At 44.8% G+C, this 19,202-nt stretch overlaps 1 protein-coding gene across 1 annotated transcript; it reads left to right on the top strand.

The window, feature by feature from the left end:
• The first annotated feature begins 764 nt into the window (after positions 1–764).
• On the top strand, positions 765–18,859 carry PDX1 (pancreatic and duodenal homeobox 1). The gene is made up of 2 exons (XM_083611992.1): positions 765–1,250; positions 17,618–18,859. Exons 1-2 carry the CDS (start codon positions 821–823, stop codon positions 18,013–18,015), a joined length of 828 nt encoding a protein of 275 aa, XP_083468118.1. The 5' UTR covers positions 765–820; the 3' UTR covers positions 18,016–18,859.
• Positions 18,860–19,202: the final 343 nt, after the last annotated feature.

The raw sequence follows: 19,202 nt of genomic DNA, 5'->3' as shown, positions 1-19,202 counted from the left end.
CATAACTGATACTCGAGCGCGGGTACCTATATATTCAGGGTTTCTTTCTTTCTTTCTTTCTTTCTTTCTTTCTTTCTTTCAGAAGAAGAAGAAGAAGTTCGTAACTACCTGAAAGGTTTTGGTGCAGTGCTGTCTGGGCAGGACTCTAGGGGCAAAAGTACAGCGCTCCACTCAGCAGAATAAGAAAGAGGCGCCCCCCACAACCGAGCAAAGCTGGCTTGCCACATTTTGAAATTAATGAATACACCCCATCTAAAGAGCGCCCGCGCTATGAAGACTATGAAATTCAAAGAATAAAACTCACGCCTCCGATCTGAAACATTCCCGTTTCTAAGCCAAAATATGGTTTTAGCCATCCAGGAAGGAAAGCTCTTTGTACATGTTCGAGGACACTCTTGGTTCAGTTACTGTTTCCCTTTTTCCGGGGGGCCGGGCTGTTGCTCCAAGCCAGCTGCAATTATAGCACAACCAGGAGGTGAACGTCTTGCGAATACAGTGAAGTTTATTGGGGAGGGGACGTTGCTGTTGCTGTTACTACAATTGCTACTATCACCACGTTGCGCGCACACTCACACACCTCAAGAAAGTGAAACTCCCAGGTTCTAAGCTTAAGCAAGCGCGGATTCTTATTGGGAAGGCTCCGCCCAATGGGGGCAGCCAGGCGGGCTCACGCGCCTGCCGGAGAGCCAATGGGAAAGCTCCCCGAGATGTCCTGGTCCTCGGGGCTCATCAGCCGCGGGCGCAGGTGAGTCGCACCTGTCAAAGGCTTCGCAGCGCAGCCCTGGCCTGTGCGCGGCTCGCCCCGGTGGCTCCTCTAGCCATGAACAGCGAGGACCAGTTTTACGCCTCCAGCCAGCTCTTCAAGGAGCCGTGCGCCTTTCAGAGATCCCAGCCGCAGGATTATAGCCAGAGCCCCCCCGCGTGCCTGTACATGGGTAGGCAGCCCCAACCGCAGCAGCAGCAGCAGCCCCCGTACCCGAGTGTTTTGGGGGCCTTGGAGCAAGGCAGCCCGCCGGACATTTCCCCCTACGAGGTGCCCCCCATCACCGACGACCCAGGCATTTCACATCTCCATCACCACCCTCACCACCAGCACCACCACTCTCAACTGCCTCACTCGCACCAGGAAGCGCTCCCCTTTGCAGATGGGGCGGACTCTGGGGTGCTAGGGGAGCCCAGAGTGCACTTGCCATTCCCCTGGATGAAATCCACCAAATCCCACGCCTGGAAGGGACAGTGGGCTGGCACGGGTAAGACGCCTTCCCCTCTCTTCTTCTGGCCTCTCTCCTTCTCTCTCGATCCATGCTGAAGCAAGACGCGGCGTCTCGGTCGGGGTTATGCTTTCAACGTGGGCACGGCTCTATGCCAAGTGAAATGGGCTTCTTCCAGTCTCTCTTGGGCAAGGGTGGGGGGCGAAGGATGGTGATGACGACAACCAGCACCACCTTTGAAATAACTTGGTCCCATAAATGCATTCGCCACACAACCCTATAGGGTGGCCAGGCGGGAAAGAAAACCCCATTTGGCTTATGGGGCTTCTTCCAAAGGGGAGCGTGCAAAAGACTGCGATCACACTTGGTAAGGAGGTGCAGCTGAAATAAAATGTGCGATTTATTGTGTTTTTAAGTGCTGGAAGCCGCCCAGAGTGGCTGGGGAATTAATAATAATAGTAGCCACTGAAATATACCTAACCAAGCTGAGGGTTCTACATCCCTCCCCATGGCAGGCAGGAAATATTTCCTCTTCTGGTTGTTAAATCTTCAGAGAGTCTTGGGACACCCTAAGGACTAACAACAAACTTTCACAATAAATCTGTGAGTCCTGAAGGTGCCACAAGAATTTTGGGAGTTACTGCTGCACAGCAAACAAATAAAACACATGGCTTCCCTCACAGAACCCTGAAAACTCTAGGCTGTTAAGAGTGCTGGGAATTGTAGCTCTGTAGATAAACTACAGTTCCCAGGATTGTGGCTGTGTGTGCTTTAAAAGCACGGTGATTACTCAGCCTTAATACAGCAATGCTTCTGGATGTTGAAGGTCTTCCATTTCCTGACTGGAACTGGGGGTCAGTTTAATGACAACAGACCCAGCCTTGGGAACCCAGGGAGAGATTTATATTTGTACAGAATCTAGCAATCTGTATGTGATGATCTTCTTCTTCTTCTTCTCCTCCTCCTCCTCCTCCTCCTCCTTCTTCTTCATGCATTTTTCATTTCAATATATTTTGCCTATGGCCAGCCTTTAGAGAAACCATTAGGCTGGATCCCTGGTTGCACTTTCCTGATGTAATTAGGAAGCAACCAAGAAAGGGAGAGAACTAAGACTACAACCCTGTATTATATGTTTACCTGGAAACAGGGCCGGCCTACACATGAGGCAAGGTGAGGCGACCGCCTCAGGCCACAGGATCCACAGGGCAGCAGGTCCCAATGTCAACCTTTCTTCCCCACTTGTTCCTGATGTAGATCTTCCCTTGCCTCTTCTTCCCTGGTGTGGAAGGAGGCGCCATTTTGGGGTCCATCTCAGGTGCCAAAATGTCTTGGGCCAGCCCTGTCCGGGAAACAGTTTTGTTGGATTCAAGTGGGCTTCCTTTTGAGCAGGCATGTATATATAGGATTAAATGAATCCCAGACTCAAGTAGAGTATCATTAAGATTAAGGCCACTTGTAAAACAACAACAAAGGTGCCCCATTAACCAGGTCCTGCTACAATAGAAAACCTTATTACAGCGTGTGATGCCTTAGAACTACGCAGCAGTCTACCAACAATAATTTATTAGGCAATTAATATTGGGGCAAATATTCTGTAATGCCATAATCCTACACAGCAAAGAAGGCAAACACTGAATCAGCTGATCAGTTGAGAGTAAGAACTTTAAGCTGACCTTATCCAAACCGATGCTTGGTTTGCTACTGTTTTGAAAACCAACATATTTGGGAGCTAAAAGTTAGATCCAAAGATGCGAATCACCCCACACTATGACCACTGTGCGTCAAATTCAGCTCCCTTCACTTGCAGTCAGCAAAAGTGTCTCCCCAGACAAAAGTATTCGCCCTTCATGAGACAGTTTCTCGTTTTTGCTCACAGAGCTCCTGGAAAAAGTGGCAAGAATATGTCTTATTATTAAGACATATTATTAAGTCCGTGAAACTTAGTTTTGTCTTATTATTAAGACATACTTGGCGGGGGGGGGGGTTGCCTCAATCTTAATCAAGTCCTTTCTGGTTCTTGGAATTTGAGGACAGCATTTCAGCAAAATTTAAAATGGATTCGGTTTTTTCTTTTATGTTCCGATTCTCTTGGGGCAGGTGGAGAAATCAGTAATCTTACTCCACTTTAACCCAGCTAAGACATCCAAGCCACTATGTCTGGATTTAAAGTAGTCTAGTAATAATTTTAGAAAACTTGCTTTGATAAACATTTCTAAGTGTTCTCCAAAAAGGAGAGAAAGAGAAAGAAGAAGTGTAAAGGGAAGATTATTTTCCATTTAAATAATTTTGATTCCAAATGCCTTGGTTTCACTGACTTTGGGCAGGTCGGAGATCTTGCATTTTTATGCAGGAGGGGGGGTTTCCTGGCCCGGCGTTTGCTCCAGTTATGACAGGATCTAAACCAGAGCGTGCCAACTAATTTCCTCCACTTAGCCTAGTTACCTTCACGGGGAGCAAAGAGAACTGGGAGCGATAAATTGCCAGAAACCATTTCCATAAAGATTTGCAAGCGGAACCCTGGAAAGGCAATCCACGGAACCGTTCAGCTGTTGCCTCTTAACTTTATCCAAGTGGAAACTGATTCTGCACTCCAGTAGTAAGCGAGCCCCACGGACGTGCGCGGAACTTCTGCATTAATACGCTGAGGATTAGACTCTTGTTGGTGGCGAAATTGTTTCCTTCGCAGTGTAATCCTCTGCACCTTTAGTCGGAGGTATTAGTCTGGTGCCTATTCCCAGGAAAGTGCAAATAGAAATTGCAGTTTAAACCGATTTATTCTCAGTGTCGCCGACAGGACCAAACCGGATTTAGACGGTTTGTTGTGGACGGGGCCTTATACCGAAACCGACGAGAGGGGCTGCCCGCAACTTATGCGTATCGATATGGAACTAAATCCTATTGATTTTTACAGGGATTGGTATCATTAGCACATTTACTAGGGGTTAAGCTCCGTTGAATACAATGGGCCTTGCTTCCTAGCTGTCAGGCGTAACCTTGCGCTGTTAATTTTGGCGATCAGTCTTAACTGGCTTCAGGATCGGGCTCCAGAGCCCCAGCAGGATCGCGCTGCCCAAGGACTCCTTGAAGCGCAACTTGCTCTGCTTGAAGCGCGTAGGGCCGCCTGCCCCGTTGCACCCTAACAAATGACGCTTTCTGGGCACCAGTTCTACGCACGCGTTTTGGAACAGAATCAGCCTAGTTTAAAGCTCCAATCCTCTATTCAGTGACTTCCACTGAACCCAGTAGGGCTTATTTCCAATGTCCATGATCGATCTTCATACGGAATGTACTTCCAAAGGCGATTAGAAGAGATTGAGGATTCACACTCTGAATTTAAACTTATTGACTTGAAAGTAAGGCCCAGTTGTTTCCACGGAACTCTTAACAATAAAATGTGATACAAAAGAAATGTCCCCGCTGTAAAGCATGTCAGTATTTTAGTACAGTATGATACAAAAAAAACCAGTGCGTCTGTATTTAAAGTGTACACATTGGTAGGAATCCAGAAAGAGAGATCTGACAGCGGGAAGGCGCCTTCCTCAGACAGCCTATGTATGGCTGGTTCCTACCTGGATCGATCCAGGTGACCACCCTTCATCTTACCTCAGAGATGCCCTGGCTGCTTTTGATGTGGAGGGATCTGTACAGTCCCATCCGCAGCTTTGAATTGTGTCTAGTTGGGTTATCTTGAGCCGTACGCACACTGAATAAATAATAAATAATATAAATAATAAATAATATATATTCTGGCACCTCGCTCTTAAACGAGTTTATTTGGGAAAGAGCCCGCGGCTTCTAGTGGAAGTCACAGGCGTTCTTAGTCTTTTCTCATTAGAAGAGATCCCTGCGCCATGGCCATTAACTACCTCCAACCATTAAGGCATAAGCCCTAAGAACCCCCTTACTTTGAAATAAATATCATTTAAATCTATGAGGTCCCCCTCTCCCATTTATATTGCGTTAGGATCTATGTAAACCCCTACAAAGCTGCAGCCCCATACAATTAAATGGGAATGCCTGCTGACCGGCATGGAGCTTGCTTCCGAGTTAACGCATCCATAAACTCGTACATTAAATTCGATTGTAACAACTCCCTGATTTCCAAAACAAAAGTGTTGTTTTGAGCCACTATACAAGTTTCCTCTACCTCCACTGTCTGAGGCAATGTGTCTCTGAATGACAGCTGCTGGGAATCGCTCCTGGGGCCTTTGCTCGCGGGCTTCCCATAGACACCTGGTTGGCCACCGCGCGAACAGAATGAGCCTCTCGCCTGACCCATCAGAGCTCTGCGGACGTTGTTACAGAATTATTGTGTGTCCTTGCTGTTGCCAACCGCCAGGCCTTGTCTACTTCTCAATTCCAGATTTTCAGAGATGCCTTAGGCGGCAGCCCTATACACACTTTCCTAGGAGTAAGCCCCCTTGAGCTCAGCTTATTTCTGAGTAAACCTGCATAGGGTTGTACTATAAGAGTCTTATGGCACAAATAGATGTATTGTAGCGTTCTGTCCTGAGGCTCATTTTGTCAGATGCACGCGTGCGCGCGTGTATAATTTTCTCTCAGTCTCCCCACTTCTCCAAAGTTTCATACATCTAATGAAATGAACCCTCGTCAGCGAAAGCTTATGCCTCAATAATTCTGTTGTTCCTGAAGGGAACCACAAGCCTCTCTTATTACATCTCATTTTATTTCTACGATTTTTAATTCCACTCTTCGTATTGATTTCACACGGGTTTACAAATTGGAACGATGTCAATATTTACGGATCTATCCGTTTTGTTAGCTTCGAGCCTTCCTCTCTTTCGTTACCCACCCCCCACTTTCGCTGTTTTCCAGCGACATGATCTGGTCAGTGGCCACAAGAGAAAGTCTATTTGTTGCCCCTCTTAAGAACTTTATAGGGATCCCCCTGCCCCCATGTCTGCTATCTGGTGGAACAAAGCCCTTAATGCAATATTTGCAGAAAGGCGTGACCTGGAGCGCGCAAGGCGCAGGGCCGATAACATTGTGCAGCCAGACACAGCTTGTTCCCCCAACTGCCCTTCCTTGATCACCACGGCAAAGAAAACTACAACTTCTTGATCCTCCTCCCTCTCTCCCGTTCCCTCTGGAGAAATGAATAGCAGGTTGGGAAAAGATGGTAATTTGGCATGAGCCTAATAAAATAATCCGGAGTCTGAGCCAAGTACGTTCTCCGGAGCTGAAGCCCAAGCCTAACCACCTAGGCTTGAGTCAACGGGTCAAGACTCTTATAATGCAATCCTATTCATGTTTACACAGAAGTAAGCGTCATTGAGTTCGATGGGACAGATCTCCAGGTAAGTGCGTACAGATTTGTTGCGTAAGGCTGTAATCCAACAGATTCTTCCTCGGGACCAAGTCTCCTCGATTTCAGTAGGATTTACCACCTCTGTAAAATTGATTGAAGACTTTTCAAAGGAGGTTCTGAATTAAGGCTGCAAGCCCATGTTCACTTCGAAGCAAGCGCTCTCTCCATCTAAACAGCGCTGGGAACAAAAAGCTGTTTTATCCCCCAAACAGTGACACTAACTCGGAGACAATCCGGTGGGCCCGAAGTCCTTAACTTTTCCGTTTTAGACACTCCTCATGAAAAGAAAATACGAGATCTTCCCGAGTGCTCCGCACCCGGTATGCGCGTAATTCTGCAGTTTCTTTAGACGGTATATACTTAATTACACAACTTTATCCTCAAGAGATTCCTAATGGGAAAGAACGATTTGTGATCTACCCTTCCCCACCGGCTAAAAGTCTGGGATGTGTGTGAGGGGATCTAACAGAGTTGTCGCTATATTAGGCTGAATCAGAGGGCTGTTTTCTGGCACCAATTGCCCTCGAAATCTATGGAACTCCTACCCGTTTCAAACATTTGCACGCTGAGTTTTCGCTCCAAATGCCACTGAAAGCAGCGTAGGAAACCTGGGTGCAGACTTAACCATGTCTAGAAGTAAGTCCCATCGAATTCCCAGGTAAGTGGGGCTAGGATTGCAGCCTAAACAGCCTTCAGCTGGGATCAGTCCAGAGCTCGTTCCAACCCCTGCGCATTGCTAAGGCGGTGTGCACAGTCCTGCTTACTCCGCATGAAGCGCGCTCCCACCGCTGGTTCGGGAAGCGGTGTGTATGAACAGTGTTAGCCACAAACCATATCTCTCCTGTTGTTCCTTAGGAAATACTGCGTTTTGATGCATTTTCCTCCAAAGCAGCTTCCATCCAAATAGAGAAAAGGAACGGACTAGTTGTGTTTTAAGCATGTAATACGTAGTCAGCGTAAGATAATGCGTAAAGACACAAACACAGTATTTTTGCTCAGTGAGACGTGCTAGGCGCTAGATGTGCCCTATGCATTTAACGTGGATATAATTTTGTGTGTTTGTGGGGGGGGGGGGGAACGTGTGTGCACCTATATCTGCCTCTCTCATAATATTATTTTAAAGCAATTATATCTCCCCTTTCCCACCAAGGGCAGGACCCAAAGACGCACATCAGGTGCACATACTGACTTGTCCAAGCCCAAGAAGATTCTGGATAATTCCCCTTTGTAGTGCAGTCCATATCATATCAAAAAGTGCTTTTCCATTTTTCCTCGTTTTCAATACATTTGTCGCACAGCATGGGGGATTGCTTTTTGGAGGAGAAACGTGAGCTTCAGGTCTCCCTTGGGCATGAGAATCTTGCCACATGGTTCTTTGAATCCAACTCAAGGTCTTGAGGGCGGCTAAAAACTAAGATGAAGCAATATAATCCATATGTCTCACAGTAAAGCTGACACAGCAACCAACCTACAAAGTAGATGTTATTTCAAAGTAGCAGGTGTTTCAAAGTGTATTTCGTATACAATAGAAATCATTCTTTTTGTTTTCAGTAGTCCTGTTAAAGCTGAAATGAATGTGCCTATGAAAATTCTATCCTGGAATTATTAACATTGAATACACTCTGGGTGTTGACCAAATATAAAATATTTTATATTTGCTCCTTTTTGGAATGCAGTAACCATTTCTCATTTGACAACATTTGATGATTTGGCTGCAGTTGAGGTTCACATTTGATGGCTGACAAAGGACACCCATACAAAAAAATAAGGAATTGCCAATAAGCACGAATTCAAAGGCCCAAACATCACATTTCAAACATAAATTTGAATTCTAAAGTTATCTTTTTTCCATTCAAAACCTGAGTGGCAAAACCGGACTCATTGGAAGCCATTGTTGAATATTCATTCCAGATCCAGCCCAGCTACTTTTTACTGGATTGAAAATTTGCTTCACTTTCGCTGGATCTGGAGATACTTTATAAATGAAAGCAAAATGCACGTTGTATAGTGCAATCCGTTTTTTAAAAAAAACACAAGTCAGAGTTCTGCACATTTATTAACGACAGAAGTCATCCCATAAAGTGGTGTGAGCAATTCATTAATGCCTTCATCCAAGAACCAAAATACTGATTTTTCAGGTATACACATTAAATTATTCAGACAACACGGTTAAGACAGGAAATATGTAGGGCTTCCTTCAGACTTAAGGGTGCAATCCTGATAAGGAAGTCCCACTGAGTTTGATAGGGCCTGCTCACAAATAAGTTTGCTTAGCAAACTGCAGCCTTTTAAAATCAACCGAGAAAACACCCCAAATCAAAATAATAATGCCTTTTTGCTTTTTTAAAAAAGTAAATTATTTTATTTACAAAAACCACAGATGACAAGCATTTTCCTAGACAAAATATCCCTGATTATACCTCTTCCAAGATGGTCCCTACTGAGATGTATAAGGTGATATGCAACATTAGTCATACTCAGAACAGACTCATTGCAATCAATGAATGATATGATTGGGTATCATCCATTGCACATCTAAAAATGCAGTATGCCTCCCTCTTCAAAATCTATAAATTCCTCATCCTATGCATTTCTACTCAAAAACAAGCCCAACTGAGTTAAATAAGACTTGTTCTTGGGAAGAGGGGGTTATTGGGTTGTTTTTGTTTTGATTATGTATTTTGTAGTTTTATATTGTGTTTTTATCTTGTGAACCACCCTGAGACCTATACGTATAGAGTGGTATACAAATCATCATCATCATCATCATCATCTCAATGATCCTTCTGAGCAGACATAAACAGAACTGAATGGTTAATTGAGGCAAACATTCTATCCATTGACTGAAATTTATTTCATGCTTCCTAATAAATATTATATAATGATATGTTGACTGCAAATAAAGAGAGTAAATATTATAGGTAAATAAGTGAATGGCATAACAGATTCGTTTATGGCTGTTTAGTCACTCACTTATTTACATATAGTATAATTTAGTGTTTGACAATATCCTTTGAAGATCCTGTGCTTCTTGCCTGCAGGACTGTTCAAGTACCAGAGATTAGTGGATTTAGCGCTGTGGTGTGATTTTCTTTTTAAAGCCCTAGTATATTGCTGGTGGCTCTGTGGGTTAAAACACAGAGCCTAGGACTTGCCGATCAGAAGGTCGGCGGTTCGTATCTTCGTGACAGGGTGAGCTCCCGTTGCTCAGTCCCAGCTCCTGCCAACCTAGCAGTTCGAAAGCACGAAGTGCAAGTAGATAAATAGGTACCGCTCTGGCGGGAAGGTAAACGGCGTTTCCGTGCGCTGCTCTGGTTCGCCAGAAGCGGCTTAGTGATGCTGGCCACATGACCCGGAAGCTGTACGCCAGCTCCCTCAGCCAGTAAAGCGAGATGAGTGCTGCAACCCCAGAGTCAGCCACGACTGGACCTAATGGTCAGGGGTCCCTTTACCTTTACCTTTATATTGCATATAGTGTGATGGCAACTCAGGTGCCAATTCTGAATTGCAGGTCCCGCATTGAGCTGGGAGTTTGACTAGAGCTACTTAAAGGACAACTCCTAAAGAATCCTGATTTAAGGTTGCTGGGAATTATAGCTGTGAGAGGCATACACTTGAGTTCCCAGGATTATTATTTTTTGGGTAGGGGAGCTATGCGCTTTGAATGAGCTTTAGATGTATGACGTGCATGTGACCAGCCTTCACTAACCTGGTGCATCTCCAGACGTTTTTGGAGAATATCAGAAACTGCTGGGAGTTGTAATCCAAGACATCTGCAGTCCACTAGGCTGGTAAAGGCTGAACTAGATGACCCCTGATATCCCAACTCCATGATTCTGTGATTTCTTGAGCTGATGTGCATATACAAGAAAGGTAACAAACATGCCAGTAAGTCATCAGACAAAGCCTTCAACAACATGTTGAGCACTCCCAAAAGGTATCAAAGTGGGGGAGACATAGTGATTGACAGAAGGGAACTGGGGGCTAAGGAAGAAGTATCCGAGGGTGGGTGGAAGACGTGATTAATCAGCTGCAGCTTTTCCAGGATTTATCTCCACAGCATGAAAAGTTTTACCTTTATCTGTTCAAAGTGGCAGCTTTGTGTGTGTGTCTATGTGAGGAATATAACTGTTAAAAGAATACATGCAAAGCTAAGAAGTTGTGCTCAAGCGCATTGCTATACTCTGTGGTTTTGGAACATTTCAGACCAAGGACCTGCTTCCAGCTTTGCTCATGCATGATGTGTACGGGAACCCATGGAGATGCACAGTTCCCATCCAAAGCAACTTGAATGATGCAATTCATTCATCAACTAAAGCAGGGTATTCCAAACTTCTGTCTCCAGCTGTTTTGGATTACAATTCCCATCATCCCTGACCACTGGTCCTGCTAGCTAGGGATGATGGGAGTTGCAGTCCAAAAACAGCTGCACAACCAAGTTTGGGAAACCCTGAACTAAAGCAATGGAAGGAAAAGCCAGAGGTATGGAGCATTTTGTGGTGCAAACTGAAACAGGTTGGCCGAGTAGCATGCCAAGGTAGTTAGACTATCAGCCTCGGAATTAACGCTCGATATGTTTGAACGATAGTAAACCAGGAGCAAGCAAGGGTTCCCCATAAGAAAAGCCTAAAAGATTTGCTGCTGATGGATCCTCCTGATGTCAACTGCATTATGCGGCAGTCTTAAACACATTTACTTTGCAGCAAGTCCCCACTGAACACAGTGGGACTTACTTAGGAGGAAATGTGCATTGAATTGCAGGATTAGCGGCCCCAATTGGAGCTGAAATGAAAAAGCTCACAAAAACCTGAGTCTTTTTGAAATTCTGTTTTCAGCTTTCAGGGATATTTGGAGCTTGATTTAAGTCGATTCAAAGCTAAGAGGGAGAATTTAAGTATTTTCCAACAAAATAAGGTACTTTTGCATTTTGTATCATTATGGGCAGTTGGATCAGCAAAAGTTAGTACCGACGTTCCATTGAAACTGATAGACTTTTGGCTGAATTGACGCTTGCTTGAAGGCAGTGACGCTTGCCTAAAGAAAGGGGCCAAACTGCATATTAAAATAATATACGAGTTTTCACGTCTGATGAGTGGAAGGACCTTTCAAACAGGATATCAGTTTCCATTACACGTAGAAGGGAATGACCGTCCTCCTCACTTCGGTTCCACATTGGGTATGGGGTTGCCCTGAGAGGATGTGAACAAGCTCATACATGCTTGCCCGCTCTTTCAAGATCAAGTCAAACTGGATTTCTTGCAAACTAGATTGGCTATCAGTCCAATCCTGGACACCCTACTCTGGCAGAAAGTCCAATCGATCTTGGGCGGGGAGGGATAGCTTTGCCATGTTGTTTTATCTGTTCTTGGACCTTACAACAATTCAACTACAGATAAGCAAATAGGATGCTAATATACTTAATTTGGATTAAAAAAAAACAAAAAACAAAACACCACTGGTTTTAACAGAATTTGATATCATAGGAAAGAGCCCTGTGATCTTGAGTTCTATGGAGCTTACTTCTGAGTAGCCAGGTTTACGACTGCATGGTAAGCTTGTTTTCTCCAGAAACAACATCCGAGTCCGCCTTCGGTTCTTGCGGATCTTAGAAGGTAAGCGGAATATTCCTACCTATTGTCTCGGAGGCCAAATTTAGAAGCCTAATGTTACCAGAAGCACCGTCCTAGGGCAGGATCTGGCCGAACTGAAGCACTTTAGAAATCTCGTGCATTGTGGGAGGAGATGAGAAGTCGGTTTCTACGAAAGTTAAGCAGGAAATAAATGCCTATTAAATGGATCTTACCCCCACGTAAGCGTAATATTGCGCAGCCTTACGCATGGGCTTAATTTCCCTGTTGAGACGCGCAGCCCGATCCTGGTGGCTCTTATACGCAGATCCTTTGCATGTTTACTCGGAAGTAAATCCCAGCAAGTTCGGTGCGGGGCATGCTCTTTAACGCTCCTGTTGGAGTGCAGCCTTATAAGTGCACAGCTTTGGCTGAACAGCCTCTATTGAAAGCGATTCCCACAATACGTATAACATTAGGAGACTTAGGTGACGTGGGGGCTTAAACCCAAGTAAGTATGTGCACAAAATCTTAGAATCGTGGGGCCCTATCCTAAGCCAATCGATTGGTATTAAATTATTTTAAAAGTTAAAAAGATTGGGTTTATTATATATCAAGATTCAATAGATCAGCAGTCAATCAAATCCAATTTGGTTTGCGAGCGTGTACCTCGGCGCAATGTTCAGCTGTTTAAAAAATCCGAGAGTACGGAGATCAAAACGTTTCTTGCGAACTACCACCACCGTAAGATCGATGAGACTTTTTGCCAGGGTAAAGTGGATTAGGTTGGTAACCGATTTATATGCAAGAAATCCAGTTTAATGGTAGTAGAATCCCATGAATGCCACTCTCCATCCCCGTCAAGAAAAAGAAATCCAAACAAACAAGTTTTGAGATAATGTTCTATTTCCATGGCTATATAAACAATTAATCTCTTAAAATTAATAAACTGCACACCCGAACTGTGAAGCTAAAGAATTAGAGAAATGCTGGGATCAATTAATCCGTTAGAATAAGGAAGAAATCAATGTTATTTAGGCTGTAATCCTCATCCAGTTCCAATGTTGGGAAGTGGCTTAAAGTTTATTGATTTGTTTAGGTAACGTAAAAGCTCTGCTAATATTATTAGTTGATATGGGAGAGGAAATTGCGGGTTATTCATAGTTTTTTTTCTGTGTTGCAAAGTAATTTTCCAATATACCTGAAAGATGGCAACGGGAATGTGTGTGGAATTATCCTATGACAAAACAATGAAAAACTGGGCATTCTTAAACTTCATTTATTTCAGTGAACACAGGCTTACCTTTTTATGTCCCACGAATTTCATTGATAGGAACTTGGGGCGGGGGGGGGGCATAATACTCCAGATTTTCTAAACGTAGCAGTAAAAATAGTATTTACTAGCTATTGAAATGTCAAAATCAGAATCCGTTTGTTTTCGCTTGTGGTTTTTGCTGTGCGGTATTTATATTGGCTTTATTGTATAGTTATCTGGAGAACTTGTCCTTCTCTGAGAGGTTTGATAAATATAATTAAATATAATTAATTAACTGGGTGGCTGAATAAATTGACGGTTGGTGATTTCAGTGTGGGTTGCATTAGAAACTAGAAATACCTTCTTTAGGAAGAACCCTCTCCCCAAATCTTGAAAGGACCTAGAAATCTAGCTGCAGCAAAAATTACTCCAGACGTCTGTCAAGTAGAGAAATATTGCATTCGATATTCTGGGTAGTGAGAACAGCTAATTCTTGAAGGTCGTCACCCGCATCTCACGGGCGCCCCACGAATTTCTTAACAAGACAAAAGCGCATCTTAGGGAACCGATCTATTCACGACTTTGGTATTGATTTGGTTTTATTTACTGTGATGATTTTCGGCTGTAATTTTAAAAAAGGAGGCGAAGAGTTGACGTTCCGAAAAGTTTAGCACCCACCCGCCCACACGAGACAAATTTTCAAGTACAGTGAAAGTCACTTTTTAGTAGTACAGCACAGAAGGACGCAAATGCGCAGGCTGCTTAACTCTTAGTTTTAAAAAAGGACCGTTCCAAGTTTGCGTCTCACTGCGCAATCCTATGCGCATTTCACCAGGAGTGACACCTACTACTGTGTTCAGTGGGGATTATCGCAGACATCAGTATTACAGCCCTTGAGTACTTAATTCAGTTTTTGCAGCCCCATCAGGTATTTTTCAACTCCTGGGCTTTCTTTGCTCGCAAACGACCCCATCTCCAATTTGCTCTACGCGTGTTAGAGACGATTCAGCCAACCTGAATCTTGGTGTAGCTGGTGAGTTGTATTGTGCTGTGGGCAGAAAGCAGCCAGCCCAAACTGTAGGCAGAGCCCAAGCCGGTGACAGGCAGAGGCAACACTTTCTAGGTTTATCCCCGTTTTAATTCCGGTTGAGTTTTACAAGAGGGATACTGAGACTAAGAAAAAGGAAGCGGACAGGTAGTGCCACCCGAACCTCTCCAAAGACTGGTTGCAGGTAAGAAGGCAGACAGGTGGGGGCTGGGTTGGGGTTGATGGAGTGATGCCCCACTTGCCCTAATGGACCAGCTGCTGACATTTCCTTTCCACAAAGAGTCCTGGGAATTGTAGTTCACCCCTCACGGAGCTACAGTTATCAGCGCCCTTAGCAAACTATAGTTCGAAGGGGTTTTTTTGTGTGTGTGTGATTTAAGTGTGCTTTGAATGTACATTGTTGTGGGCCCTTGTGCAAAACGTTTTGGTTCTTTTGGGAGACGGGCTTCTAATTTAGCTTGGATTTCACAGCGGTATCCAATTACATGCCTTCTGATTGGAAATGAAACATTATGATGCGAAGAAGAAACTTAATTCCGTCACTTCAGAGTGTATATAAATTACAGGTGGATCTTTATGCGTAATATGGCTTGACATGACAAAGTTGCATTAGAATATTCCAATCCAACCCAGTACAACTTTATTGTACTAGCCATTGGCCAAGACAAATCTGAATCAAAAATAAATACAAGCAAAAGGGGAGTCGTGCCACAAATAATGGTCTCTATTTAGATCTCTGCGTCTCGCTTACAGTTCACTGCTATATTTTCTGCAGTCTTCTTTCTGATCTTTTTGGAACCCAAAGCAAAAAGGACAACTTTGAGTCACTGAAGCGTTCACATCGTTAAGAAGTCATAGGACCGTCTCTGCCGTGGAGAGTATTAGAATATTGCGAGAATTTTATATTTTCCCTTTTTTATAACTTCCAGAGTTTTCGAAGAATGTTACGTTTTTCTACTCAAAGGCTGGAGAGGAGAAAGAGGGAGAGAGAGGACGAATTCATATATATATATATATATATATATATATATATATATATATATATATGAACTGTTGCATTATGACATAATTTTCGTGTATGATAATTTAATAGCATTTGTGGTTTGGTGAGTCCTGGAGACACCACGCTTTCTGAACACCCTAGATGGCCACCTCAGTAAGAAGCTGCCTTCTACTGAGCCAATTCCTTGGTCCAGCTAGCTGAGTATTGTCCACACTGACTGGCAGCGACTCTCCAGGGTTCCGGACAGGAGTCTCTCTCTCAGCCCTAACATGCAGATACTGGGAACTGAACGTCGGACCTTACGCCTTAGCTACGGCCCTTCCCCAAAGACCAACCATTATATTCCCATTTCTTTCCGGTATAGTTCAAGTTGCTAATCCCTTTCTGGTCTTCCAGATTCAGAATTTTTGCTGGCTCCTTCCTAGTTTTATTCAGTTTCGGTTCGGCTTCAAACGCTGTAGTTCACGTTTGTGCTTGGTGGAGGCGAATTTTAAGGACCCAATGAGTGCTTTAACATAAAACAGAGAGAGAACCCTGTCTATGGTTTTCCTGAAACAGAAAACGAAACAAACGATATTTTAAATGGCTTTTCTATCGGTTTATTTATTCGGTCCTTTTAGGTAACATGCCACAGCAAAGCATGACAATTAAAACATTCCCAGACAGGTTAGAATATTGTTACAGAATTAAAATCCGCAACAAAACGCTTTAAAACGACCGAAGTACAGCATGCGCGAAAAACCATTCCTCTCAAAGGTTGGGTGTTGTTAGCGGTGGAATCAAGGTCTTACCTGTCAACAAAACTCTTATTTAAGAGTCCGGACAGATTGCATTTGAAGGGGAAGGCAGGTCCATAGCCTGGGGGTCTGGATCAAGGACGACCTCGGGTTCCCAGTAAGGAAGGCAGTTTCAGAAGAGCATCCGCATCAATGTGTGGGCAGGTGCATATGAGAAAAGGAGCCTTCTCTTCATTAGATTTATTTCACGCTTCCTTGTTTATTTCATGCATCTAGACTGAAGTTTTAACGATAGGCTTTATTTAGAGCAGGGTTTCCCAAACTTTTGTCTCCAGCTGTTTTGGGACTACAACTCCCATCATCCCTAGCTTACAGGACCAGTGGTCAAGGATGATAGGAAATGTAGTCCAAAAACAGCTAGAGATTTAGAGCAAAAACCATAGCTCAGAGGTAGGAGTGTTTGCTTTGCATGAAGAAGGTCCGAGGTTAGAATCAGGCTCCTGTCTGGAACCCTGGAAATCCTGAGTCATAGAGTTGTTGTGTTGGAAGGGGTCACGTAGATCATATAGTCCAAACCCTTGCGATCATGCAGGGATCTCTTTGCCCAACGTGAGGCTCCAACACAGACCCTGAGATTAAGAAGTCTCATGCTCTACCAACTAAGCTATCCTGCAGGTTTTGATGGGCCAGTGGTCAGACTTACAGCTTCATATATTTTGTCGTGTGACTTGGGCTCCTTGGAGGAAAGGCAGGCGGTGGTGATAATGATGGTGGCGGTGGTGGTGAATACTGGAACGCATAATTGGTTAAAAGGCAGACAAATAACCGAATGAAGCGTCTTTCACCTGCTGACAACTCTGTATGACGGAGTCTAGGACTGCTCTAAGACTTGTTTCAGCTAAAATTTTGTTTAGGGTCACGATGGCTGTTACGTGAGATGCATTATGATCCAAATGGTTACCTGAGTTACACACAGAATCATAGAATTACAGAGCTGGAAGGACTCCCGAGGGCCATCTAGTCTGACCCCGTGCGGTGCAGGAATCTCAACCAAATCAATACAAATCAGGTTGCTAGACATTTCCTTGCTATCCTAGGAACAGCTGGTTTTGGTTTCTTTGGATTTATAAAACAAAGAAAAGCGCCTTCCCGAAGATAGAGGGCCACGAGGAATTTAGATCTATCACCCTTTTAACTCTGTTCTGTGCTTGGTACAGTGTTTACAAAACTTGGGTCTCCAGTTGTTTTAGGACTATAATTCCCACCATCCCTGACCACTGGTCCTGCTAGCTAGGGATGATGGGAGTTGTAGTCCCAAAACAGCTGGAGACCCAAGTTTGGGAAACCCTGGCTTAGAAGAAAAGTTAGAACTAGGTCGTCGCCTCCTCAAGGTTCTAGTCCTCACGAGCCACCCACGGCAACGCCCTCCTTGCGGGTCGATTCTCATTGATCTGTTCCTCTTCCTAGGGGGCTCTTTCGTGGTGGAGCAGGAGGAGAATAAGCGCACGAGGACCGCCTACACGCGGGCGCAGCTGCTGGAGCTGGAGAAGGAGTTCCTCTTCAACAAGTACATCTCGCGGCCTCGCCGGGTGGAGCTGGCCGTCCTGCTGAACTTGACCGAGAGGCACATCAAGATCTGGTTCCAGAACCGGCGGATGAAGTGGAAGAAGGAGGAGGACAAGAAGCGAGGCGCCGGAGGAGGAGGGAGCAGCCAGGAGCCGGAGCAAGACTGCGCCGTGTCGTCGGGGGAACTGGCCGGGAAAGAGCAGGGCGAAGAGGAGCGCTCGGCGCCCAGCCTGCTCCCGGTGGAACTGCTCCCCTCCAGCCCCGACGCCTCGCCCAGGCGGCAGCAGGACGCACGGTGAAGGAAGCCCAGGCTCCGGAACTTGCGGGAAAGCAGATCTGGCAACCTGTCTTGGACGTCTGTCACCGCCGTCCCACAAGATAAGCCCTCAGAGGTCTCTGGTCCTATCTCGTCCGAAGGGACAACCTGGTGCCCTCAAGGTGTCGCTGTGGACTACAACTCCCATCAACTCTAGCCACCCTGATGCCTTCGAGATGTTCTGGACTGTGAGCCCTAAGTCAACTTGATGCCCTCTAGATGTGGACTGCAACTCCCATCAGCGCTAGCCGGTATCACCAACATTCCCACCAAAGGGATGATGGGAGTTGTAGTCCACAACATCTCCAGGGGACCTGCTGTAGACTGCAGCATCCCTGGGTGGGGGCAGGCACAAAAAGAAGGGAACTCTCAGGTGTGGGGACCGGGGGACCCTCCAGGTGTTGCTACAACTCCCAAAATCCCTGACCATTTGGTCATACTGGCCGGAGCTCTTGGGATCTGGAGTCAAAGGTTCCCTGCCCCATGATCTAAGGAAAGAGGGGAGGGAGGAAAACATGAGTATTTTCCCCTTCAAGTCTTTAGTGTCTTGTTTCTTTTTATTTTTTAAAAAAGCAATCTCAATTAAGAAGCCTTTTTTTAACGTGCTTGTTTAAAATGTTTTTGAAAATTGGATATTTAAGTGATTATTCTATATTAATAAATATTCAGACACTGGGGGGAAATTATGTAGGTGTAAGTATAAGGTCATCCTTTAGACTCCTTGCATTAGGATGGACTTGGGAATATCATTCCTTGGTAAACAAGGAAGACACGAAACGTGTTTGGTGACTGGAGTGTGGGGCTCACTGGAGGAAAGATGGACGGAAATGTAGTGAATGGGGAGTACACACAGCGAGATATTTTTTTCAGTCCAGCAGCCTGCAATAACTGTTACAGGATTGCAGCGTTAACAGTGTCTGTACATAGAAAGGTGCTTTCAAGTGATTTAGAATGTTGGCCCATCTATATTATTCAAGCAAGCCTTTCTTGGAGATGCCCAGGGACTGAACCTGAAATCTTCTGCATGCAACACAGATGCATGAATGCTTAGTTGAGGCCCTTCCTGTGGGAATGTTCAGGGATGCAGGAGAGGATATATTGCTTGATTATAGCCTTTCCAACTTGTGAAAACAAGTACACAATTTAGCAGAGTAACATTCCCCCTTTAAA

This window comes from Podarcis filfolensis (assembly GCF_964270895.1).
Source record: "Podarcis filfolensis genome assembly, chromosome: 4".
Lineage (NCBI taxonomy): Eukaryota > Metazoa > Chordata > Lepidosauria > Squamata > Lacertidae > Podarcis > Podarcis filfolensis.
The sequence above is the reverse complement of the archived record's forward strand: the minus strand, read 5'-3'. Positions and strand labels throughout refer to the sequence as shown.

Excerpts from the sequence above, each read along its gene's own strand:
- PDX1 (XM_083611992.1), top strand. The coding sequence starts at position 821 with ATGAACAGCGAGGACCAGTTTTACGCCTCCAGCCAGCTCTTCAAGGAG. Across the intron at positions 1,251-17,617 it reads GGGACAGTGGGCTGGCACGG|GGGGCTCTTTCGTGGTGGAG; the intron begins GTAAGACGCCTT and ends TCCTCTTCCTAG.